At 38.7% G+C, this 25,889-nt stretch overlaps 1 protein-coding gene across 2 annotated transcripts; it reads left to right on the top strand.

The window, feature by feature from the left end:
• The first annotated feature begins 3,879 nt into the window (after positions 1-3,879).
• Positions 3,880-25,863, top strand: rnf175 (ring finger protein 175). Of its 2 annotated transcripts, XM_041219552.1 has the most exons (10): positions 3,896-3,984; positions 4,491-4,581; positions 6,716-6,753; positions 7,038-7,179; positions 13,956-14,110; positions 15,449-15,556; positions 18,739-18,859; positions 22,035-22,168; positions 22,850-22,951; positions 25,319-25,863. In XM_041219552.1, exons 3-10 carry the CDS (start codon positions 6,731-6,733, stop codon positions 25,437-25,439), a joined length of 906 nt encoding a protein of 301 aa, XP_041075486.1. In that variant the 5' UTR covers positions 3,896-3,984; positions 4,491-4,581; positions 6,716-6,730; the 3' UTR covers positions 25,440-25,863. The 2 variants fall into 2 exon arrangements, with proteins under 2 accessions (XP_041075476.1, XP_041075486.1); XM_041219542.1 differs by lacking the exon at positions 4,491-4,581 and having other exon boundaries at positions 3,880-3,984.
• The last annotated feature ends 26 nt before the right edge of the window (positions 25,864-25,889 follow it).

Below are 25,889 nucleotides of genomic sequence, written 5' to 3'. Positions count from 1 at the left end.
GTTGCTATTATGTTAAAACATTAATAGAATGAAGCAGCTTCACCACACGTTAATTTACTTTAGTAACAAATGATTTAACCACAATGCTTGCTACAATGCTTACAACATGCTTACCATAAAACATTTAGTGCAAATTGAAAAGTAGTATATAATATTATGACCCACTGAAATACTGCAATTTAATAATGTCTTGTTTACTTGCAAAAACAGGTTGAACAGATGTATTTTATTTACAGTAGTCATTGCAGACAAGGACAATCAGAAAGCTTCAAAGGCTGCCTTAACTTGTGCTTAGGTATCATGCTGAACAAGGAAACTTATGTTTTAGTATTGCGCCACAAAGCTTTATTGAATGCTACAGTATTACAACTCCACACTCTGTATAACAACACATTACTGACATTTTACACACACACACACACACACACACACACACACATACACACACACATATATATATATATATATATATATATATATATATATATATATATATATATATATATAGGAAACCCACAAATATTTACAAGGTGTTTCATTTCCAGTCTAACCAACACTGTCCAGCTGCATGTCAATCAACTTAAGATGGCAGTTAAATATAGCTGCCTCCTGTCATTGGTCAAGGAAAATTGTTGCAAACTCCTAAATGGCTTTACCTTAGAGGCATTTATTCTCCACAGAAGAACAGATCTACTGCAGATTCTCTACTGCAGCTACCCACATGGTCCCTCTTCCCTGCATGTGCTCCAGCTCATCTGTGACGTCATTGGTTCAAGCTAGACCCTCCCCTGAATCGAAATTGGGTCACTCCAGCATCACTGTTGATCCCATGTTGACCAACGCTGTGCCGTGCAATGCGACACTGTCAGATACTTCTGGGGAGAGTGGAGTTCCACTCTTCCAGCTGAACTGTTGGGACTCCTTGGCTGGCAGTGGCTGTGGGAGCGGTATTATGCAGGGTGATGCGGCGCTGTCAGCTGCCTCTCGGAGGAAGCACTCGTATACAGTGGTTGGTTGGTGACAGGCAAGCTGGGAATTCAATAGGGGACCCAAGCTGACCCATTTGCGTGTGGCACAGCATGCTTGTGGGCAGCGGTTGCTGGGTATTGGAGCTGCAGGTGTCCCGGCTGTTCACAGCCCCAACAGGCATGTGCGGGGACCTTTGTGCACGAAGCCTGGAGAAAAGCGACGAGTTCTGGGAGCCATGTGGGAGAGGAATGGTTGTCCTTGGCCTCTCTTTCCTCCATCTCGGCTTGGCAAGCCACCAGTAGACGATGATGAGTGGTCTGGGTCGGTACCAGGATCTCCTCTAACCAACGTGCCTCACTGATAGCACCGTGCAGGGTCTTGGGCTCTTGCAGCAAGAGTTGAGGTTGCAAATCTCCCGGTGTCATTGCCCCGATGAACGCATCACCCTGACAGGAACAATTCGGGGCACTTACGCTGTATGAGGACAGTGATTTCGTTCTCCAAGGATCCCAGGCACTCACCAGGTTGTCCCTGCCGCTCCTTCAACCGCATCACGTGGGTGAAGCTGGATAGTGTAAGGATGCACTTCTGAGCCTCTCCATCCAGCACAGCGATCTGGTTGCCCCCCTCCTCAGTCTTCGAGAACTCACATCACATTTAAGGTACCTCACCCAACAAACTTGCCAACTGATGCGGTCGTTCCTCCGCCCCCAGTCGCTCCATGCTGACTGCCTTTGCCGTTCACCTCTCACTGGGTCCTCTCTCCCCCATGGCGGCCAGTTGCTCGACCTCAGCCTGCACTTTGGTAACCAGCTCTCAGCCATCCGTTGAGGCCGCTTTCCCTTGGTCTCTCAAGCCATTCTGGCAGAGGTGTCATTTCCATTCCAGCATATGGTCCATAATCCCACTTCTGTACACCAGTGGAGCATTGCATGGAAATGAAGGAGGCTCACTCAGAATTTGCAGGTTTTCTCAATTCATGTTTTATTAAGCCAGGATTCTACACTGGACAAATAAAAGCATACTGCTCTACCAGCCAGTGGTACACTTACAGATGAGCAGTCTAGTGCTACTCAGACTGTGACAAATAATAAAATAAATGAAACTCCAGAGCACACTGTTTTGGCCATATGCTACAGCCAGCCAAGTGCAGTCTCCAGTTCACTTTTAGCCCTGCTTCTCTTTGGCTCTCCTTTGCTGTTTCTTCTTACTCCAGCTTGTCTTTCCATCTTAGCAGCTCAGCAGCAGCAGCAGCTGCCTGCTATATATATCCCTGAGTCCAGGGCATGACCCCGCTGCACCAGACACCAATCCCAAGCAGACACGATTTCCCGCTCTCAATCCCCTGATGGTTGCATCGTCTCGTCCCTTGTTTTGTGCCAACAATGTTGCAACTGGGTACCAATTGCACGGCAAGCCAAGCCCAATTGGAGGTGATTCTCCAGTCTCTGATGTTTTCAAGTCTTACACCGTAAGATGAAACTGCTACGGGCGACTCAAAACCTTGTGTTCATTACAGAGGATAGGTCTAATGCTGTAATGTTAAATATGTTAAGAATGTTAGAATGTTATATTCTGTTACATTATGTTACAATGTTAAAGATTGTAATAATAATGAACACCGCAAATGATGAAAAAGCTTTTATTCTTCAGATTTAAATTACTAAACTGGAAGATGGTCAGTATTTTTTCTTTCATATTTTGTGATACTATGATTTTCGATTCAGAGCCCTCAAAAGGGCTGACAGGTATAGTTCTCCAACTGTGTCACTGTTTATGGAATTTGTGAAAAACAAAGTAAAAGATGGAAGGGATGAGTAAACTGGCTGTATGGCTGCCATGTTTATCATTATTTTATGCCAGATTAGAGAGATGCCGCTGTAAGGCATGTCACATACACTAATGCATGAAACTCCTTACAATGCAAACTCATTTTCACGCTAACATTTCACTTTTAATCATACCGTCGGTAGACTGTAGGCATTATGAGTCTGTTGCCTTGTGCATAAAAGCCTTAATATACGCAGCTCATATTGCACCATATATCACACTATCAAAAACACATGTGCCATTTGAACAGCATTTTGAATCACAGATGTTTTTAATTCTCTGCTGACCGAATTCAAATTGTTTACATAAGGAGTATACGTCACTTACCTCTGCCTTCCTCCCCGCGTCCTGACACAGAGAACGGGTGCGTTCATGCTGCACAGAATTCCGTTATGCTATTGGTGCTGCGTGACGTCACGACGCTCCACCCTCAAAAATATGCGTAGATCCAGCACAGCCCAGCGCAGCTTTGAAAAATAGTTGCGGGAAGATGGCTGCGGCTGTCAACCAAAGAGACGATACAGAGATCATTATCTGTGTGACCTGCCAAATTAATTCAAATAGCTACTAAAGCAGCTGCTTCCCCTTGTTAGTGGAGGGGAACGGCATGTTATTTTTTTGCAAAGAACGGTGAACAGCCTTGTCAACGCTGTATTAAATAAATGGTAACACTCTAATGTCTGTTGATATGTAATTTATGATGAATGGCACACAGAATTAAATTATTAGAATTAGAAGTGTATTCATCATGAATTCCTGTTTTATCATGCTGATAAATTAGTTCATAGGTAATTCGTCATGAATTACAGACACTTATTTTAAAGTGTTACCCACATAAATAAATGAAACAAATAAAATAAGTAATTAATTATGCAACTAGAGTATACTTAGCTGATGTTGCAGGTAAGTTTGCAAAAGGTTTGGAGAAGGCGTTACTTGTAGCAACGCCCAGCAAGCTCTGGAAAGGCGTTTCTCTAGTAGCTGCGTGTGACGTCAAACAGAGAGCAAGCGCAGCTTGCTTTGGGATCCTTGAACGCACCCAACGCGTTTTCCTTGGCTGCACAGCTAAGGTCTGTGAATAGAGGCTGGACTTCAGAATTAATCAGCTGTCGCTGTTGTGTCTTAAGAAGAGACATGGCGGCCGTGGCAGTTCAGGTAGTGGAAATAGAATCACACAATGAACAGGTACAAACCCGCGTCATTTGTAGTATCTGGTTTTTTGTTGTTTCTTTTAACATGCCAATTGTGCTATTTAATAATGTTTCTCATTATTATTGTTACGTGTCTATTCATAATTAGATTTTTATTTCTTACTTTGGACTCACTATATCAAATATAATTGGCAGCGCTATTCCAAACACAGGGAAAGATGCGGTAAACATCGCTCAAATGCTAACAAATGGTATTACTCAAGGAATGTACCGCATAGTTGATTGAAATGTGCTATCTACGAATGTATCGTATTACTGCGAGTTACATGGTATCTAGCATATACAGACTTTTAGACAGCTACATTTTTCATTAGCAACCGGTAACTACACGTATTCCACCATATCTTGCTTCGTTAATTATGTATTGTAATGTAGCTTTTAAAAAAAATAAAATAAAATCTGGATAAAGAGAGTTATGAATTACACATTTATGTTCTCGTTAGATTTATGACAAGAATATGTTTGTTGTCGTTGCTACAGCTTTGACAGAGCATACTCGTTACCCATACCAGAAGCAAGTCGTAACAGGCCTAATTAAAAATATACAGACAGACAGATTGCTCGATCCATCGTAAGTTGCAGGACAGCATGCATGAAGGTTTTGTTGTTTCAATTAATAAACTGGCTAGCCTCAGACAAGTGCACATCCTCGCGCTTACGAGAAAGAAAAACAAAAAAACTTCTCAGGAATGCTCTTGAAGGACGGAGTCATTTAAACACCTTATGCCATAATGACAGAGTTATGACATATGTTTCAATCTTTTGCCAACCCCTGTAAAGTAAACAAAATTTGCATCAAACTCTTAAACAATATTGTAATTTGCATGCCGCTGATTGGTTACTTTTTATTTATTTACTATTTTAAGTTTGATTTAGTTTTTGAGCATCAATAATAACGTTCTATTTATAATTATACATTTACGTTCATCATCTGTACAGTAGTCTTATATTGGGCAACTAAGTAGTACTACAACTGTAGGTACTCGCCAGGGATATTCGCTCCAGTAAAAAAAAAAAAAAAACAGCATCCCATGTTTGTGGGTAAATGACTGACCCCAGAGCCATACAGCTAGTACAAAATAACAAAGCAATTCAGAGAATTTGCTGGAGCCTTCATGCATGATGAAATAAAATGACAACAACGTAACCAACACACACACACAATACATCCGTATATATATCATATATATATATATATATATATATATTCATAATATATATATAAGTAAGTTTCAGTTTCTTACAGGAAAATAGTCTATTTAAAGGTTGCATGGGAAAGTCAAAAGAAGTGCATGCTATTTTTTTTTTTTTTTTTTAGAGATTACAAAGCTAAAAGGCTTCTTAAATCTCATATTGTTTCACAGGTCACTGATAAATGTCCCAGAGGTCAATATAGAGTATGTAAACTTTCACTGTAGTATTTCTCAAGTATTGTAATGCAGACATTCTTCATATTCCTGACTGCTTTGCTTGTGAATGAAGCCTTCCCCATTCTGTATCAAGCTATGAAGAGGGACATAAAGTGCCACACAGGCCCAATCTTCTTGGCTCTTGTGTCCGCAAGAAGTTAGACAAGTTCTGTTCATGACCTTGAGCAAACACAACAGCTATGCCGGAGCACAGACACAAATTCATTTAGTAGTTTATACATCAAACAAGTTTCACATGGACAAGCCCACTGTAGGTCAGAAAATCTTTTGCCATTGGTTGGTCCAACTTGGAACAAAGATGTACATTTGGAAAGTTTCTTTGCAAGCCTGTTCCTTTGCCCCAATGCTTACTTAAGTCCTTAATCTGTCTTTCTCATCCAAAGACTGTCAATACTTCTAAACAACAATTATGTGTTATCAAATTACGGGCAGTACTCACTGAACACATCTAAATGTCATATCCTTCTGCAACGTCTCTCTTTGCCACACATTAAAAATGTGTTTGCTTGTTAAATGTGTGTCCAGTGGCTGATTAGAAATGTATCCTATGGATTCAATTTGAGTGTTACTTGTTTATTTATTCTGAGTCAGGAATGTATGTTGTAAATTAAAGGGGTGTCAGACTCAGTTCCTGGAGGGCTGCGGCGTCTTCTGGCTTTCGTTCCACCCGAGCTCTCAGTTAATTAATTGGTCTAATTATTTGATTAACTGGGCATATTTAACACTTCCCTTCAGGCCTGAAAATGTTTCATAGGTAGTGTACCTTGAATTAAGTGCATTTTTAAAACCATCAACTGTGAAAGACCTTGAAACATATTAAATATGTCAAATTGAATAAATAATAAATCAGTTATATTAATTGAGAGCTTAAGTTGGAATGAAAACCAGAAGACCCTGAGGCCCTCGAGGACTGGAGTTTGACACCCCTGCTCTAGATTATTCCTTATAAGCATGTAAAGAAGACTTCACATTTAACTGCAGGATTACAACCCATACAAAGCATCTTGTGTTTGAGTTCAGTGCCTTTATAAAAAACATACCCACCATCCTTTATACACACAAGCAAAACCATACAGGAAGATATTTTAGATATATAGCAGTCGTGATGTCATGTTTTAAACAAACCAGTTGTGCATGCTTTGCTCCACTTGATTGATTTGAGAGTTTTGAAGGAAGATCAGTTGTTCAAGTATGTTTTATTTGTATAAATTGAATTAGTAAAATAATTAGGAGATTAATGTTTTGCAGTTGATTTTAATTCTGTTTTTCTTGCAGGCTGAACTTTCAAAAATGTCACCAGAGGAGCATTGGAAGTAAGTGTTCTTTTTACAGTATCCTGGTCCATAATTAATTATAATAATCCATACTCAACCAGGTCTCTGTAAAAATACAATGAATAAGCTATTCAAGCACTACTAAATTACTTACTACTGATCAGAGTTGTAATATCTGTACAGTATATAATGGATAACTACTATTGGCAAAAATCACAGTATTTTAACTTAATGCTTACAGCTTTCTTGCCAACATGTACATTACAAGCTAACACATTCTTCCATGTGCTACTCTTTTTTCCCTTGTGTCTACCTGCTTACAGAATGCAGCATGAAAAAATTCATGTTAAACACCGTGGCCATGAGGCCATGCATGCAGAGATGGTACTCATATTGATAGCTACCCTGGTGATTGCACAGATCGTGTTGGTCCAGTGGAAACAGAGGCACTGCAGATCTTATAATGTGAGTCATGTTTATGTGATCATTTTTATTAGTGTTGTATTTATATGTATTTAGCATTTACAGGTAAGTGACATAAGCTATTAGACAAAAGCTTCTCCTTCCTGGACAGAACTGGTAAAAAGAAGTTTAAAGGTTTCCATGGGTTTGTTTGTTTTTTATTTATTTATTTATTTATTTATTTTAATGTGACCATTGTGCTTTTCTGCCTTGCTTTTCTGTTGATGACTGTGTTTATCACTTTCAGTTATTTGGCGCAAGATTCAAACTATTCATTACAAGCAAAACATTTGTTTTTGAAATATGGTTTGAAATATGCAAAATTATAACTTCTTAATCAGTTTAATATTAATCGTTGTGTCATATTGCTTAGTTTATATTATATATATATAGATATATATTATAGAATATCTATATATAATATATATATAATATATATTATAGTACTTGTACCTGCATTTTCTATTACCAGTTGAACTTTCTAAATGTTTTTTTAAGATTATGCACGATGGTCTGTAGCTATGATTGTAAGTGATTAAAACCCACAAGCTTTTTGTTTTTATTTTTTATTTTAAAGTAGTTTCTCATGTTTGGACAGTGAATCAGCGACGGATTCCTGGCTTTTAATCCTGTGCTCTTATCATTAGATCACATTTCCTGGAGTTATGGAAAATTTAATAGAATCTCAGTGAAACATTGGGCCAGATCCAGATTCATCCGACAAGTATTTAGAAAAAAAGTAAAATGTGGTATTAATGGCCCCTGTTCACAAAGCTTTAAAGGATGTTTGTATGAATAAATACAGTTTGATATCCACTATCTAGACCAGTGTAAAAATAAATAATAATCATTAGCCATTTTTTATAACCTGCATTAGAAAATGTTTTGTGAATCTGTCCCATGAACTGAAAGTACAGAGGTAAAACAAAACATGTATTACTATATTTTGTAGCTTTTGTATTTGGCCATACAATTAATTATTTCTAACTTTTGTAGCTCTGTGATTAATACGATTTGAAAAATACAGAACAGAAGGGATAAGGTATGTGATAAAGGTGAGGAGGTGCTGAAGGTTATGGGTGGTGAGAAAGATCTGATTCTGGGCACAGAATGTGGTGAAGGAAGAATAAGAAGAGCGGTAACTCTGGTAACTCTGTTGCTTTTTTTTCCTCCTTACCAGTAAATCGACTGTTCCTTCAGGAGTCCTGCAGAGGAAGTGCTTCACAATAGCAGTTAGACATAGTACTGAGTGTCAAACAAACTGATGTGATGGACAGGAGTGTTGGGGAAGGGACGGAGTTGAGGTGATAGAAATACTGAATTAGGCTTTAATAGTAGTGGGAGCTAATTGAATAGAATCCCTCGCATTGGTGAAGGAGGCTAGAATCTGTTGCTCATTAAATAGAAATGGGATGTATTTGGTTTTGAGTGCAGAAAGTTGTAAATGTTTTCCATCCGGTAGTGTACGATGATTTGGTCACTGGGGCTAGTGCTGTTGCCATGTAGTGGTGAGCAGATTGCAGAAGGTTGGAATGTTGTATTTCTCGTACCACGTCTCTCACCATGTATTAATGCCTGTAGTATTTCAGAGGATGAGCGGACATATGACTAAATAAATTGCTGAGGAAGTCAAGCGCCCCGGATATATATAATATACACTGAGTGTACAAAACATTAGGAACACCTGCTCTTTCCATGAAATAGACTGACGAGGCGAATCCAGGTGAAAGCTATGATCCCTTATTGCTGTAACCTGTTAAATCCACTTCAGTCAGCATAGGTGAAGGGGAGACAGGTTAAAGAAGGATTTTTAAGCTTTGACACAGTTGAGACATGGATTGTGTATGTGTGCCATTCAGAGGGTAAATGGGCAAGACAAAAGTTTTAAGTGCCTTTGAACAGGGTATGGTAGTAGGTGCCAGGCGCACCGGTTTGAGTGTGTCAAGAACTGCAATGCTGCTGGGTTTTTCAAGGTCAACAGTTTCCTATGTGTATCAAGGATGGTCCACCACCCAAAGGGCATCCAGCCAACGACAGGCCAGCGGTCAAAAATGGCTCATTGATGAAAGAGCCCAAAGGAATCTGGCACGAATTGTGCAGAGCAACAGATGGGCTACAGTTAGTCAACTGACCATCCAATACAACATTGGTGCCGAAAGACCCATAAAAGAATGCACAACTCGTCATACCTTGACACAAATGGGGTATGGCAGCCGACGACCTAACAGAGTTCCACTTCTTTCAGCAAAACACAAGAAACTGCCGTTGCAGTGGGCTAAGGAACGAAAACACTGGACACTGGAGGATTGGAAAAACATTGCCTGGTGTGATGAATCTTGGTTCCTGCTGTTTCACGCTGATGGGAGGACTAGGGTGTGGAGAAAACCACATGAGTACATGCATCCATCATGCCATGTGTCAGCATTGCAGGCTGGTGGTGGTGTGATGGTGTGGGGTGTGTTTTCATGGCACACATTTGGCCCCTTGATGAAAGTGGAGCAACGTTTGAATACCACAGGATATGTGAACATCATTGCTAATCAGGTGCATCCCTTCATGGCAGCAGTGTATCCATCTGCTAGTGGATTTTCTCAACAGGGTAATGTCCCCTGCCACAAGGCTCGGATTGTCCAAGAATGGTTCCATGAACATGACAGTGAATTCACCTTACTTCAGTGGCCTGCCCAGTCACTAGATCTCAATCCAATTGAGCACCTGTAAATGCAACTTGCAACAATTTCAAAGATTTTACTGAGTTACAGTTCATATAAGGAAATCAGTCAATTGAAATAAATTTATTAGGCCCTAATCTATGGATATCACATGACTGGGTATACAGATATGCATATGTTGATCACAGATACCTTAAAAAAAAAAGGTAGGGGCATGGATCAGAAAACCAGTCAGTATCTGGTGTGACCACCATTTGCCTCATGCAGCGCGACACATCTCCTTCACATAGAGCTGTTGGAACACGCTGTCGTACACGTCGACCCAGAGCATCCCAAACATGCTCAATGGGTGACATGTCTGGTAAGTATGCAGGCCATGGAAGAACTGGGACATTTTCGGCTTCCAGGAATTGTGTGCAGATCCTTGCGACATGGGGCCGTGCATTATCATGCTGAAACATGAGGTGATGGCGGCGGATGAATGGCACGACAATGGGCCTCAGGATCTCGACACGGTATCTCTGTGCATTCAAATTGCCATTGATAAAATGCAATTGTGTTCGTTGTCCGTAGCTTATGCCTGCCCATACCATAACCCCACCGCCACCATAGGACATTCTGTTCACAACGTTGACATCAGCAAACCGCTCGTCCACACGATGCCATAGGCGCTGTCTGCCATCTGCCCGGTACAGTTGAAACCGGGATTCATCCGTGAAAAGCACACTTCTCCAGCGTGTTAGTGGCCCTCGTAGGTGAGCATTTGTCCACTGAAGTCGGTTACGACATCGAACTGCAGTCAGGTCAAGACCCTGGTGAGGACGACGAGCATGCAGATGAGCTTCCCTGAGACGGTTTCTGACAGTTTGTGCAGAAATTCTTTGGTTGTGCAAACCCACAGTTTCATCAGCTGTCCGGGTGGCTGGTCTCTGACAATCCCGCAGGTGAAGAAGCAGGATGTGGAGGTCTTAGGCTGGCGTGGTTACATGTGGTCTGCAGTTGTGAGGCCGGTTGGATGTACTGCCAAATTCTCTAAAGCGACATTGGAGGCGGCTTATGGTAGAGAAATGAACATTCAATTCTCTGGCAACTGCTCTGGTAGAAATTCCTGCAGTCAGCATGCCAATTGCATGCTCCCTCAAAACTTGAGACATCTGTGGCATTGTGTTGTGTGACAAAACTGCACATTTTAGAGTGGCCTTTTATTGTCCCCAGCAAAAGGTGCACTTGAATGATCATGCTATTTAATCAGCTTCTTGATATGCCACACCTGTCAGGTGGATGGACTATCTTGGCAAAGGAGAAATGCTCACTAACAGGGATGTAAACAAATTTGTGCACAAAATTTGAGAGAAATAAGCTTTGTGTATATGTAAAATTTCTGGGATCTTTTATTTCAGCTCATGAAACGTGGGACCAACACTTTACATGTTGTGTTTATATTTTTGTTCAGTGTGTGTATATATATATATATATATATATATATATATATATATATATATATATATATATATAGCCTCGATGAAGTTGGGGCAAATGAGGAAGTGTGACTCCTGGAACAAGAAGAAGTTAAGCTGAAGAACTAATGACGGAGTCTGAGCATTTGCTACCAAACAAAAAAACAAACACAAGACAAAGAGAGGAAGTAGTGTTAGGTTAATGTAGGGAAAAAGGGGGAGATTGACAGCTTGATTGACATGGCAAGAGCTGCGCGAGGCTATTTAGAGATGACTAGAAACGAGCTGAAACTCCAGGATGTGACTGAGGCAGCTGATCACTTCCCCCAGGCGGAGCGTGGTTGAGAAAAGCTAGAGTGGAAGGCCTAGAGAAATGAGGTAAACGGGGAAAAACGCAGTGAGAGCGCTCTCTACTGTGTCCCCTGAATTACGCATAAAGGCTAACATGTAAATTCAAGCTGAACCTACAGGGCCTGTTCTTACATTAAAAAAATGTAAACACATTTTTCAAAAGAGTGACTCTCCTTTCTGTCCCAGCTCTGCCCTAACCAAGTACCTCGCCACCAGGAACTCTTGTCTCCCTTCAGATCCTCTCTTCATCGACTCTTCAAGAATCATCATTGCAAGGCATTGGTTTATTTCCCATCTCGATACCCTTCTGTCCAGGTCCGAGCTCTCCCCTCAGTTTTATTCTCCGCACTCCTTCCGAATTGGAGCAGCCAGTTCTGCAGCATGTGCCGGAATCAACCAGCACCAGATTAAAACCATGGGGCATTGGTCCTCTTCAACAGTGGAGGCATATTACTTATGTCAAGCGGCCCAGAAGCCAGAGGATGCTGCCTCACCCAGTCCTTTGAGTACAAGGATCTGTCCAGCCTGTCCTATGTCTAACACTGTTGTCACTCAAGCACTCACATGCTTCAAGCTCGCTCTCCCTCACGCCTTTCTTTACTCTCAAGCCCTCATATGTGCCCAGTGAAATCCCAGTCCCCAAGGGCTGGCTAAAATTTTTTAAGGTTTACACAGTATGTTAAACATATCTCACCATGGGTGTGAAAAAGAGAAAAAAGGAACAATGTAGTAAAAAGGTGTCAAACTAAAGTGTGAAACACAGAAGCATAAAAGACTAATTAGAAAGCCATGTAATATCCTTTTTTAATTGGCCCATGTGATTATGGTAAATTGTATTTTGTGAATTATACACCTTCAGGTTTAAGTCAAACCTGTGTACCCATCTCACTTTGCATTCAGCTCATTTAAAAGTAACGAGAAAAACATTTTACCTCTGGCCAGGGGTCTGATTTGTCAGGAAATTCCTCTCACTATGATGTGTAGATGAGTTAAAGTTGGGCTAATGTGATCCATATGTCAATTTTGCTGTTTGCCAGCAATTCAGATCGGTTATTATATGCATATATCCAGATGGTAACCTCTCCACTACCAGTAAGTAATGCAGTCCAGATACTAGGTTCTGTCAAAATACACAAAGGACACATTTCCTCCCTGTGTGTTACTGTGTGGCACAATGGCAGCTTAAGATGTGAGAATTACTGTTAAAATGTGTACCTATGGTACCTTTATAAATCTGTCCCTTACTAAATTGCATGATTAATTCAGCCATCAATTTTAGTAACATGCCCCATAAAAATGAGCTATTTTGACTGGAATAAATATATAGATTGAGGTTTATTTCACAATGACCTTTTATTTTCATGGGAGGAAGGAATTAAGAAATGTGAATTTGCTCAAGGTTTCCTTGTTTTCTTCCAAAACCACACAGCTGTTGTATATGATAGAAAATAATAATATAAAATCGCTCTATAGATATATACCTTTAACTCAAGTGAATATCAGTTTCACCATTGGAAGGCAACTGATGGTAACAACGAAAAAATATGTTTTTGTATTGCCCTGGAAGACCATTAGTTTGTATAGGTCTGTAGTGTTGAAATTCTGCCTTACTTTGCAGAAAGTCTGCATTAGGGTCAATGTTAATTGATGTTTTTTTTTTTTTTTATAGGACAGAGGGAAAGCATTTATCTTCTGAACTAATACTGCTATGCAGAGGTGTTCAGTTGCCCAAATTAAAGCTGATGATTTTGTAAAATAATTAAGCATGTGGGATAGATAACAATACACATGTCATTGTTCAGTTTTTTTTTTTTTTTATCTACACTCTCTTGTCAAAAAAAAAAAAAACACTACATGAATGGATGTAAACATTTAAACACAGTAAAAGGAAAAACAAATAGAAGGATGTTGCAGAGTTTCATGAATGGGGGAGGGGGGGTGTCAAGACTGTAACGAAGGGGTGATACCTGATACAAAACATACTGTTAAAGTAAACAATGCTTTCACATTTTTAATGAAAGGGAGGGGGGGTCCAGACTCCAAGGACCCCTCCTCTGATCCGCCCATGATGTTGGACCTTATAAAAATGAAAGTTCAACACAGAATAACAATCAAATCATTATTGTCTTACTATGCAACTAATAAGGCAGTGGCTATAAAATGTGGGAGTATCCAGGTAGCTGTTACAGTGGTCTGTAAATAAAATTGGATTTCCCAATTAAATTTAATGAGGTAGTACAGAAATGCTAATGTAGGGGTTTTAGAGGTTTTCAAGTGGGTTTCTGCATTTCTTTGACAGATGGTGACCTTGGTGCAGATGTGGGTTGTTCCTTTGTATTTCACAATAAAACTTTACTGGTGGCGTTTTCTCTCCACATGGGGAATGTTCTCTGTAATAACCAGCTACATCATCTTCAGAGCTACCCGCAAACCCCTCTCAGGAAGGACGCCACGGTATGTATTATATTAAATCTTCTCCAGCAGATCTGCATGGAGTTCCTCTGTCAGCATTCGTCTGTTTTGTTGTTGTGGAAAGGCATCAAAAGACAAATCATTAACACAAAAGTAGGTCTACTGTGACGTTTTATCATATTTTCACATCTCCATGAAACATACATGGTTACTTTTGAGGAACAGTTTATACTTAAAAAAATAAATAAATAAAAATAAACACACTTTTAGTGTCAAATCACCTAAACAACAAGTCCAGAAAAACAAACAAAACTTTTTTTTTTTTTATTTTTTTTTTTATTGTACTGGTCATTTGAACTTTGCTGTTTGTGGCACGACTAAGCTTGCTGAATACTGTACCCCATTGAACAATGCCATCTATTTATTTCACAAGGCAATTTAAGCTCAACAGCATTCTTTTTTAAGCAGTTAAAAAAAACATTGAATATGTACAAGCAAACACTTTTTTAAAATGAAAAGTTAAAAAAAAAATCTGCTGTTTACAAAACTGATTTGTTTGTCAGCCTTCATTTGTGCAAAACTTGGATGTAAACAAACCTCTTACTATACTTTCTTTTGTAACATTTACTGTGGTTTATAGAAGTCACTTATCTTAGACTGCATCAAGCCTTTTTCAGGTTAAACAAATCGACCCGTTCCATCGAGGTAAGCCATTTGTTTTTATCCATTACAATGTCTCCAATTGTCCTTTGATTAACAGTATATGCCTCACATAGGCAAGAAAACATTTGCAATGTCTTGCTGACTTGCTTTCTTATTTTCAGATTCATACATGCAGATTTGTTTGTTTTGCTCTGGTGTTAAATGTAGGGTCGACTCGCCATGTTGCACTTTCAGTTTTGCTTTGGGAGCGAGAGTGTTGATGACATTGGTATGAACTTTCAGTTAACAACGAATTAGGAAAGCAAGTCAAAGGTTAACTGCATAACTTTGTTGTTTTAACTGGCCATGATTATTTCGTTGGCACTAATAGGGAAACTACAATGATTATATTTACATTTGCTTGTCCTGGGAAGTTGGCGGGCGGCAATATAATGGGAAAAATAGCACTGTTTTTATATTGGTGATATTTGTTCCAAGAAAATAGCTGGCGGTGTGCAAGGTTGGAGATGTAAAGGGGGGCCTTATAATGCAGGATATATATATATATATATATATATATATATATATATATATATATATATATATATATATATATATATATATATATATATATGTATATGTTAGATTTTTTTTTTCTCCAGGTTAAATAATGGTTCAGTCTAAGAATAAATAAAACAATGTAATTGTTATAACAAATAATTTTTGTTTTGTCCACAGAATGGTTTACAAATGGTTCCTCCTCATTTACAAACTCAGCTATGCAGTTGGTGTCTTGGGGTATCTGGCCATAATGTTCACCATGTTTGGGTTTAATTTATTATTCAGGTATGTCTCCGTCATGTGTTTTTGTTTTTTTGTTTTCTTGGTTTATTTTGTTTATGTACATTTTTGAAGAGAACCGTAATTTTCAAGACACTGAACTTGGAAGCTTTTACACCTGCTTCTGATAAAGCTGTAATATCTGGTCCAGTTCTAGGACTGGTTTACTTCACATCTGTTCCCAGGAGCAACATTTAAACTAATGAATGTCTTAATTACCCCCCCCCCCCCCCCCCCCCCCCCCCCCCCCCCCCATTTCCCATCAACTCTCCTCACCTTTATAAAAATACACAGTTCTTTGGTTCCAAAATCTTCCCACCCAGAGCCACTGCAGTTGTCACATTGTTTAGAATCCTTGCCCAGACATTGCGCTCTATGTGGAGATGGAGACTGTAACCATTTCTCAAGAATAAACTGGACATTTTTTAAATGAGGTATACCTGCTAATACATTTTAGATTTCGACATGTTTTTAGTTATTTAAAACAGAAGTACTATATGTTCCAAATCAGGTTGACTTGATCCATCAGTGTGCACAGCCAGGGGTCAAGCTTCGAGGCTGTGTGGTCCAGTGGTTAAAGAAACAGGCTTGTAACCAGGAGGTTCCCAGTTCAAATCTCAGCTCAGCTGCTGACTCTGAGGAAGTCACTTATCCTCTTTGTGCTCCATTTTTTTGGGGTGGTACATTGTTGGAAGTAACTCTGCAACTGATGCATAGTTCACACACCCTAGTCACATATATTGTAAAGCTCTTTGTGATGGTGGTCCACTATGAAAGGCACTATATAAAAATAAAGATTATTATTATAATATTATTATTATTATTATTATTTTATTATTATTATTATTATTATTATTACAAATGAGCCTAATGGCTGGCTTGTCAACCTTGGGATTTTGTCATGATATCAGCAGCCCAATGGAACAGATTTATGATTATTTTTCAAAAGCAAACAAGGGAGAAGGACATGATTCTGGTGAAGTATGAAGCCCACTCCGTTCCTTCATTTTTACTCTTGCCATTATATAATGTATCCTACACAATGATGATGATGATGTTAAAACGTGCTTCTTTTTTATGGTAGTAATTTGTCTATTGGTTAGATTGTCTGTGACATTTTTTTCATTTATCTCCTTGTCATACTCTGGTGACACTTAAAGGGCATTATCTATATGTCACAAGTAATTGAGGGGTTCTTAAGGTAAGTGAGGGACTATACAGTATAGAGGCACCCTGCTTGTACAGCTATCTCTTTGTCCATATGTCACACTAACGGGTAGATGTACTGAGATGGGCCAGTCGCAGCGCAAACATACCACAATTTGCATTTTCATTACGACAAGTGCACATTTTGTTGTATGTACTAAGAAAAAATATGTTAATGAAGAGAACCGCAATATACTCATTTAAATATTATTTACGTCATCTTAGCGAAATCTCTAGCGAGAGTTGTGCAACATGTTTTCAGAGAGTGTCTGAAGGATAACGGCTATACATGCAAGTGTGTAAGAATCAAAATAACATTGTTTTTGTTAAATATAACAAAACAATGTTATTTTATCATCTGTACAATGCATGGTGTTCATTTTACAATTTTTAATACTGTATATTAAAAACAATACAATAAAATCGCATACACATACATTTACAGTTCTCAGTCTATTTTAAATATAAGTCATTGTGCTGAAATAACACTAATGTGTTCTGGGTATGCTACATTTTGAAAATATAAATATGTACAGTAGGCCTGTACAGTATACAGTACAATATTAAAATCAAATGAATACCTAGAGCACTTTCTTCTTACTTTAGCCTACTGGTAACACAAAATAAATCATGCTGCTGCACTGTACTGATTGGTGTACAATGTGAATAAAAGATTATTTTAAATTGAAACTAAATTATGTTAGGGTTTATTTTATTTGAATTATTATTATTTTTAAGTCGGTCTATTTAGTAGCCTAGAGAATTAACACACAATAGAGATCTTGGTCCTGTACAGATGCTCAAAATGAGCTGGAGGGGTTAGTGGCACATGTGTGAAGTTTATTGCTCCCAAAATGCTGGAAAAACCAGAAATGTCACAGAAATTTGTTTTCAAGGCTTGTAAGTACACCCTGACTTTAGTGAAAATTAAGTACTTGGGTGTTCATCTCAAAAATACATTGCGCACAACTGCAACTGTTTAAAACAAGCTTTCAAAAGTTCTTAACAAACTGATGCAATTGTAAGTGTCACAATTGCCTGTAGCTTCAGTATATCTCATTACAATATTTTTGATCTCTCATTTGCACTCTCTCCACCCTTTTCTTACGAGTTTCTGCAGGAACGCCCAGAATTACATTTTCATTTAAGGCTAAAGTGCAAATGAGAACTGCGGCTGCAAAGCATTCTCTAAAATGATGCTAACAGCTTTGCGTTTGTTTAGTATATTTCATGCTACACTTCCGACTGGTTTGCATAAGAAGCACTTATTCAATCAATTCTGATGATTCTTGGTCTTGACATACTTTATCTCCAGCTATTGAGACTATCTGGGGGTTTATAAAAGCACCTGTCTCTGTGTCAGACTTGCGTACAGTGGATATAGGTCAGCCCTGGTGGGACTCAATGTCTTTGGCATGCTTGTTTTAGTGAAATGCATTATTTAAGGTTGCAGTGAAGAGGTTTTTGTTAGTTCAATGTTCTGACCACACGAGGTCACTGTTCTAACAACTGAAGGTTAACTGAACCCTATCTGGTTGATATACAAACTAGTAAGTTTTGGTTGGAAATTGATTTTTGATAAATGACCCTTTGAATCTAGTTTCAAAGATGTTTCCAACAACACGTTGAGTCACAAGTAGGGGATCCTACAGTGTGTGTGTGTGTGTTTATATATATATATATATATAGACACACACACACACACAGAGAGTAGACAGTTTTTTGGAATTTAAAATGTTCTAAGCAACAAGGTCTCAAGACTACAAGTGAGCAAAGATTCTGCATGAGGCTCTTGGCAGGTGCTGTCCCATTCCTGGTCCTAATTCCAGTTTAAGGCCGCAGGTTCTGTATTTCTATAGAATGGGTAATGTGTCTGTTATTTGCATTATAACCTCAGATGTGAAAGAGGTGTCCTTGGTTACATAAATAAAATATATGCTTATAGCATTTCATAATGTAATAGATTATTATATATTAAACAGGATAAAAACAGAAGATTCAATGGATTTCGGTGTGGTATTGCTGTTTTATGGCTTGTACTATGGAGTCATGGGGAGAGACTTTGCTGAAATATGTTCTGATTATATGGCCTCTACTATAGGGGTAAGTATACTTGACTTACGTATTTTATTTGTGGTTTTGTGGTGGTAAAACCATAAGTGGCCTTAAGTGTTAAAAGTGGCAAACCTTTTAATTAATTTAATTTAATCGCTTCATAGCAGATGGTGAGAATTCAACACTAGTACAATAAAACTTGTCTTGCTCCTTCTTCAAAAATGAGGTAATGAAAACTAAAATACATTTGCACATGTATTTTTTTGTATAATAAGTAATGTATTTTCAGTAAAAATATATAAATTAGCTTTCACTACTGTACACCGTCAAATAATCAGACAAATTGTAGTATAAAGTCTGGTCTGGTTAACTGATTTTCTGCATAACTGAACCATACCCCTTATACTAACAAGGATTTATTGCAAGACCAAAAACTACTGCAAACAGTTTTGCATGCTTTTAATAGCACAATTGCTTGTTAAGAAACTTTGTAACCTGTACAACTGAAATTAACATCTAATACCTGTTTATTGGGAACCAAGAAGAGATCTAATTAATTGGCAATCCAATTTAAATACTTCTGGATCCTTGACTGTACTGTACATTACAGTAGTCCCTCGCTAATACAGACACTGTTATGCCATACATTCGGATAAGCCAGACACAACATATGGCCCTGTGACAGGGTAGTGTCACTGGTAAGGCTGTTGGTTACCAGGAACTGAGACTCGGGCACAGAAGCTGCATGTTTAATTGCTAATGCGCACTTTAATAGCAAACACAGAACGGACACAAATAAAACACATTAACAAAGCAGGTGCAAGGGCCAAAACAAAAAGTCTGTACAAAAACACTTGTGAACATAAACACACAGGACACGGACACAGCAACATCAAACACATACCTTCACCAACATTAACTCCAACGATAAACATCTGTGATAACCTTATTTATATACCTGTAGCTGGAGCCTTAATTATTTAATCACTTATTCAGTTCACAGCTCCAGCCACATTCCCACATGTTTTTTCAGGGAGGATTTTAACTCTTTCCCTGCCACCCAATATTCCCTCCACAAACACACTCACTCACACCTGTGCCTCAGCAGGGATTTCACCCTGCCACACTGACACATCCCCCATCCCCCCATGAGTGCAGCACACATGCCCCCTTCCAAAAACACAACCCCCTGCCCTCATGCCTGTCTTTCCCCATGTGGATTCTCGTGGGCTGTGGTGGAGGTCTCCTCACCTTCTCCTTCTGTTGGGGTGTTCTCACTGCTCACAGTGGAGTGAGGCATTCCAGCAGTGGAAATGATGCTACACTGGCAGTGAAAAGGCTGACAGCAATGCGTGGCACTCTGGCAATGGTGGCAGTGGCAACATTGACAGTGGAAATGCTGGCTCCTCCAGACATGCAGCCAGCAGTGGCAATGCTGGCAGTGGCAACATTGACAGCGGAAATGCTGGCTCCTCCGAACCTGTAGCCAGTAGTAACAATGCTAGCAGAGCCTCTCCCTGTGGCGCTGGAGACAGTGGGGCTTCTCCCTGTGGTGCTGGAGACAGCAGGGCTTCTCCGTATGGCAGTGGTGGCCCCGACAGAAGCAATGCTGACCGGGGCCATCCAGCAGTGGTGTTGGTGTTGCATATTCCGACAGTGGTGGCACTGACATCTGCAATGCTGATAGCAGCACGGGGCACTCTGGCAGTGCAGTGGCAGTGGCACTACACACTCCAGCAGTGGTGACGCTGGTAGCGGCAATGCTGCCATCAGTGCTGGGCACTCTGGACGTGATGATGGTGTTGGCAGTGACAATGCTTCCCTCGGCACAGAACACTCTGGTAGTGGTTCCTCCTCCTCCTGGCAGGCAGGTCACCAACATGAGACGTCGAATGCTGAGGTAGGAGTTTTCCGGCAGTGGCAACAGTGGCTCCTCCCTTTGTGGTTTGAGCTGGCACCGCCTTCTTCGCTCACCTCCGGGGACGACCACTCCTCCCTTTCTTCGGCCCATGAGCCAGCAGCTGTTCCTCCTCCTCCTTCTCCTCAGAGGGGGCAGTTGAGAACAAAGTGTCCCTGCTTTCCACAGATGAGGCACCAGTTTGAGGCCTTGAAAGCACTGATATAGGTGTCCCCGCTGCCTTCCTTCTCCTGGCACTGAGGCATGCAGCACATCCCTCGCTTGCCCACTGGACCGGCCACTCCTCCCCTTCTTCCTGTTTGGGGCAGGTGGAAACTCACCTTCACCCTGAGGGGCAGCAACTTGTGTAGTGCCCGGGCTCTGCACAAGCAAGGCACCACGGACCGTCTTCCATCCTCTTCTATTTTCTTTTCTTTCCGTGTATCCAACACTAACCATTCCAACACCCGTGATCACCTTATTTATATTCCTGTGGCAGGAGCCTTAATTATTTAATTACACACACACACACACACTGCCATACTGCTACAGGCCCCCAAAGACACACTGAACAACAACAAAAGTAAGTATTATACTGACACCAAAGCCAGGACAAAAATAAATACAAGAGCATATACAAGTAGCCTACTAAATCACTAAAATTAAGAACACAAGTAAAAGAGTGCATATAAAAGAAGAAAAAAAGTAACATACCAACAGAAAAGTAGCAGACCTGTGTGCTTTCCTTGCAGCCACGCGTCCACTGTAACATTTTCTCTGTAAGCATCATAACGTATTCATGTGGCACCATGATCTATTTTGTTTTAATTGCTACATTAAAAAAAAAAAAGATAATGTACTAAATTAATTTAGTTTCGATTTAAAATAAATTTTTATTTCTGCATTGTATCATTTGTTGTGTTACCAGTAGTATTTACAGCAGCTTATAGGCTAGGTCTTCATTTGATTTTACTGTATAGGTCAATTGTAGAGAGTTATATTTTTTGCATATTGTAATGTGTAGAGAACAGATGACTGTTATTTCAGCATAATACATTTAAAATGAACTGAGCACTGAAAGTGCGTTTGTGTTTTTTTTTTTTCTCCAAACCAGACACCTTCTTATTTCAGACAACCTGTCTCTCTCCAGCCATGTCCAGTTTAGCAAGGGACTACTATACTAAGTACACTCTAAAGCTGTATCAACCTATCAATTCAAAGTGGCGATTCAGTTTGTATGATAGAGCTTTTTCTTTTTTGATTATAAACACTATTGATGGTAAATCCCATAACCTTGCAGTGATTATTGTTTTTTATATATTACAGTATTATACTGGGAGAGGAATGCCTTCAAGGAACCTGTCTGATGACATCTGTGCTGTATGTGGACAGAAGATCTTTGTAAACTTGGATGAAGAAGGAATCATTGAGAACACATACCAGCTCTCATGCAATCACATGTATCTTTTATCCATTCATTGGCTTTCAGTGCAATCTAGAATTGATTTTAAAGTTATGCTTTTAACCTACAAGTAACTCAAGGGCCAAGCCCCTTCAAACATTTCTGACCTAGTGGTACGTGCTTCAGTCCTGGAATCTGTTTGGTCTGTGAGCCTAGGTCTGCCTGCAAGACGACAGGGCTTTTATTAGCTGTTCTGCTCCTAGACTGGAATTCAGAGACTGACCATTTTTAAAAGTTGCATACTTACTTGTTTGACTTAGGTTTTAAATTAAATTATAAAATACATATTTCTTAAGTGCATTGGAATGGCCTTGGTCACTAAATAATTCTGGTGTTTTACACACGCACAGTAATTCAACTCAATTCCAATCACACATTTCATTAGAGAAAATAGACATATGTCTTTTGTGGGTCTGTATGTATATCCTGCTGCAGCTGTGGTTATTTACTGTAAATTCTGGTTAGGTTATTTTGCTTGTGCTGTATAAGAACACACATGTCTCTTAAAATGAGCTGTATTTCCTATGCATACAGTAAATAGAACTTCATTTTTAAATCAATATAGGCACAGAAGTCTTTTCTGCTTCAGTGAATTACTTTAAACAAGCATTTTTGTATATAGCAAGTTTAAAGTAACTTTGTGACTTCTAATCAAATCCTTAACATTAACCATAAACAGATTTCATGAATTCTGTATCCGAGGCTGGTGCATCGTGGGCAAGAAGCAGACCTGTCCATACTGTAATGAGAAGGTAGACCTCAAGAGAATGCTCAACAACCCGTATCCTTTCTCAGTCAGAGGAAGCCACATTTTACACTGCTATAACTTACTGATATATATATATATATTATATATATAATATAGAATATTATATAATATATATATATATATATATATATATATATATATATTCTTTTCTTTCTTTATTTTTAAACATATAAAGCTATTAGGTTGTTGTCCACTTATTACAACAGTAGGTTTATTAATTTGCAAGGGAGTATTAGTTGTTGGTGTTGGATTAACTAACATCAGTTAAGTAGCTCTTTTTTGATGAGGGGAACAATGCGGCATGATATCATGAACATTCATTTCTTTAAACCTGCCAACAGGATATGGCAGTTAACCAACTATACAGTAATAGTTAGACCAAGTAGTATCATCTCTACAACCAATAGCTTTAAAAGTTGGCAGAAATCTGCTTGATGTTACTTTGCCCATAGTTGAGTCGATCAGTTTCCATAGTGTAATTAAGGTGTATATTTGATTCTGGCTGCCCTATCAGTTATCACTCTGTCAAATTAGCCAATGCATACAATCCATCGACTCTTCATCAAACTTAGTACAGTAGTCTCCAGCTAACAACACCCCTTGGGAAGCAGGTGAAGTGTTCTCTTAGCTGAAGTGTTCTCTAAGATGGAGTTGACCACCAGACACAATATACCAAGGCCAATCATGATATGAATCAATAAATACAAATGTATTTATTACTTATGTCATGACACATGTGCATCAACATATGAAATGAACAGAATAAGAGAAAAGCAATAGGAAAGCATATGTTAATAACTAATAATAATAAGCAAAGTTACCCAACTAAATTAACCAAACACCCCAACATACAATAAAAATGCAGCAGCGGCTCGAACAGTAATTATGAATATGAGAATACATTTTAACACAATGGTTATTAACACAGCACCACCCTACACATGTTAAAAAATGCAGCAGCAGCTGTAGATTACTCTCGTGATGATAAGACTGTTTTGAAAAGATTGAATAGATTTCAGTTTGATGATGATGAGTTATCAGGTTACAAAACAGTGCTGTATCAGTTTTGAATCGATATCGGTGCCAAAAAGTTCCTGTTCCTTTAGGCCAAGCATTTACAAAGGGGAAAATTCCGTTTCACCACAAGGTTAACCAAAGTGTTTTCTTAGGAGGTGTTCCTATATGGGGAGACTACTATATATATATATAGGATTAACAAGCATGTCTGTGACAGTAAACCCCCCCCTCCATGGCTGAAAATAAAAAATGAAAGATTTCAGTAACATGAAAAAGTAGATTGCCGTAGTCTTCATTTATATGTGCTCATGGAATGTTTGTTTGATATACAGACCCATATGCCCCCAGAATCTGACGTTCCAAATAACTATTTAGAGAATACTCAAATATGTACAACTTATTATTTCAGTATATATATATATGATGTCAAAAATATTAAATGTATTACTTGGCAACCGTTAATTAACGTGTAAATGGGTACTGGTCAAATCGACAAATGTGAAGTCGATTGGCAAAATATGCTGTAATTGTAATGTGTGACATTGGTACAGACTGACAGCCACTATTTATATGCATATTCTATACTATAAAGAACCAATGCCACTTCTCAAGTTTCATTACGACTGGACAAGCGGTTCTCTAGATGTATGCAAAACTAAATTGACACTGAATGTACTGACGTCTGTTCCCTTTCAGTAATAAAACAGCAATATGTATAATGAATATTAAACTGAGTAAATTAGGTAACCTTAATAACAGGTTTTCTATGGTATGATTTGGAGTTCTCTTACTCGGTAAACCCACACAAGACTATGTCTTATTGTTTACTATTAATAAAGTGCTTTCTCTACAGTTCCCTTTTGTACACTGGCATTTAAGTGTTTGGTAGCTTGACCACATCCTGAAGTTAAACAACTTCTGTGCTCTTATTCAGGGTTGTTTATTATACTAATTTTATGCCATAAATTGGTTGCTTTTACATTGGGGGGAAAAGGATAGAGATTACAATTTAGTGTGTTTTTAAAATCTGTTGCCTAAGAACTGTATTTCCTAAATATTTAACATATGCTGACTATCGCACACACAAAATAGTAAAGAAAGTACGATAAATTAAAAAATAGTTTGACTGTTTAGGCAGTATTTAACACAGTAAATTAGTCTACACAACAGAAGAGTGTTAAGGTACAGTAATTTGTTAGTGTACAAGGTTGAATTTCACTGAAGGGGATATTTGACTATTCATCTGAATTTTTGAAAGAGCATTTAACGGTTATGAAGTCAATAGTTTTTTCTCTATAATTTTTTTTCTTATTTTGTTTTTGCACCTGTCTTGACACATTGATCCTTAACATTCTGTACTAGCTGGGAGCGCACCCATGTTTTATATGGCCAATTGCTGGACTGGCTGAGATACTTGGTTGCTTGGCAACCTATCATTATTGGCTTTGTTCAGGGTATTAATTACACTTTTGGCCTTGAGTAATGCTTTTATGATTAATGGTGCTGGTATTTCTAACAGTTATACAAGTATTTGCTGATGCTGTGCTTAACACTGCAAAAACAACAGTAGCTTTTTTTGTACAAACTAATTTATTAAAAACTGCATAACTTATTAATGTAAATAGGTGCAGCAGTGTCTTGCATAACTGTGTACAGGCGCAGCATGTGGTATTCTCAGATCTAATTAAGTATTTTCTAGCTTTTAAATCAAGTATCGTGTTGCTAAACACACTGAAAGTGGGCAATAACTTTCTACACCTTGTAGATACTGTATGATCTTATTCTTTTAACGTTCATATTTGGAAAATGCATATTTTAATTTTTTTTCTTATGCTTTTCCGTTCTAAATGTTTACATGCTGAAGGACTGAAACTATGGCAAAGTGTTTTTTTGTTGTTTTTTTTTTTTTTTTTACGAAGACACATGTACTTTT

Source organism: Polyodon spathula, chromosome 2 (genome assembly GCF_017654505.1).
Source record: "Polyodon spathula isolate WHYD16114869_AA chromosome 2, ASM1765450v1, whole genome shotgun sequence".
Taxonomy (NCBI): Eukaryota; Metazoa; Chordata; class Actinopteri; order Acipenseriformes; family Polyodontidae; genus Polyodon; species Polyodon spathula.
The sequence above is the reverse complement of the archived record's forward strand: the minus strand, read 5'-3'. Positions and strand labels throughout refer to the sequence as shown.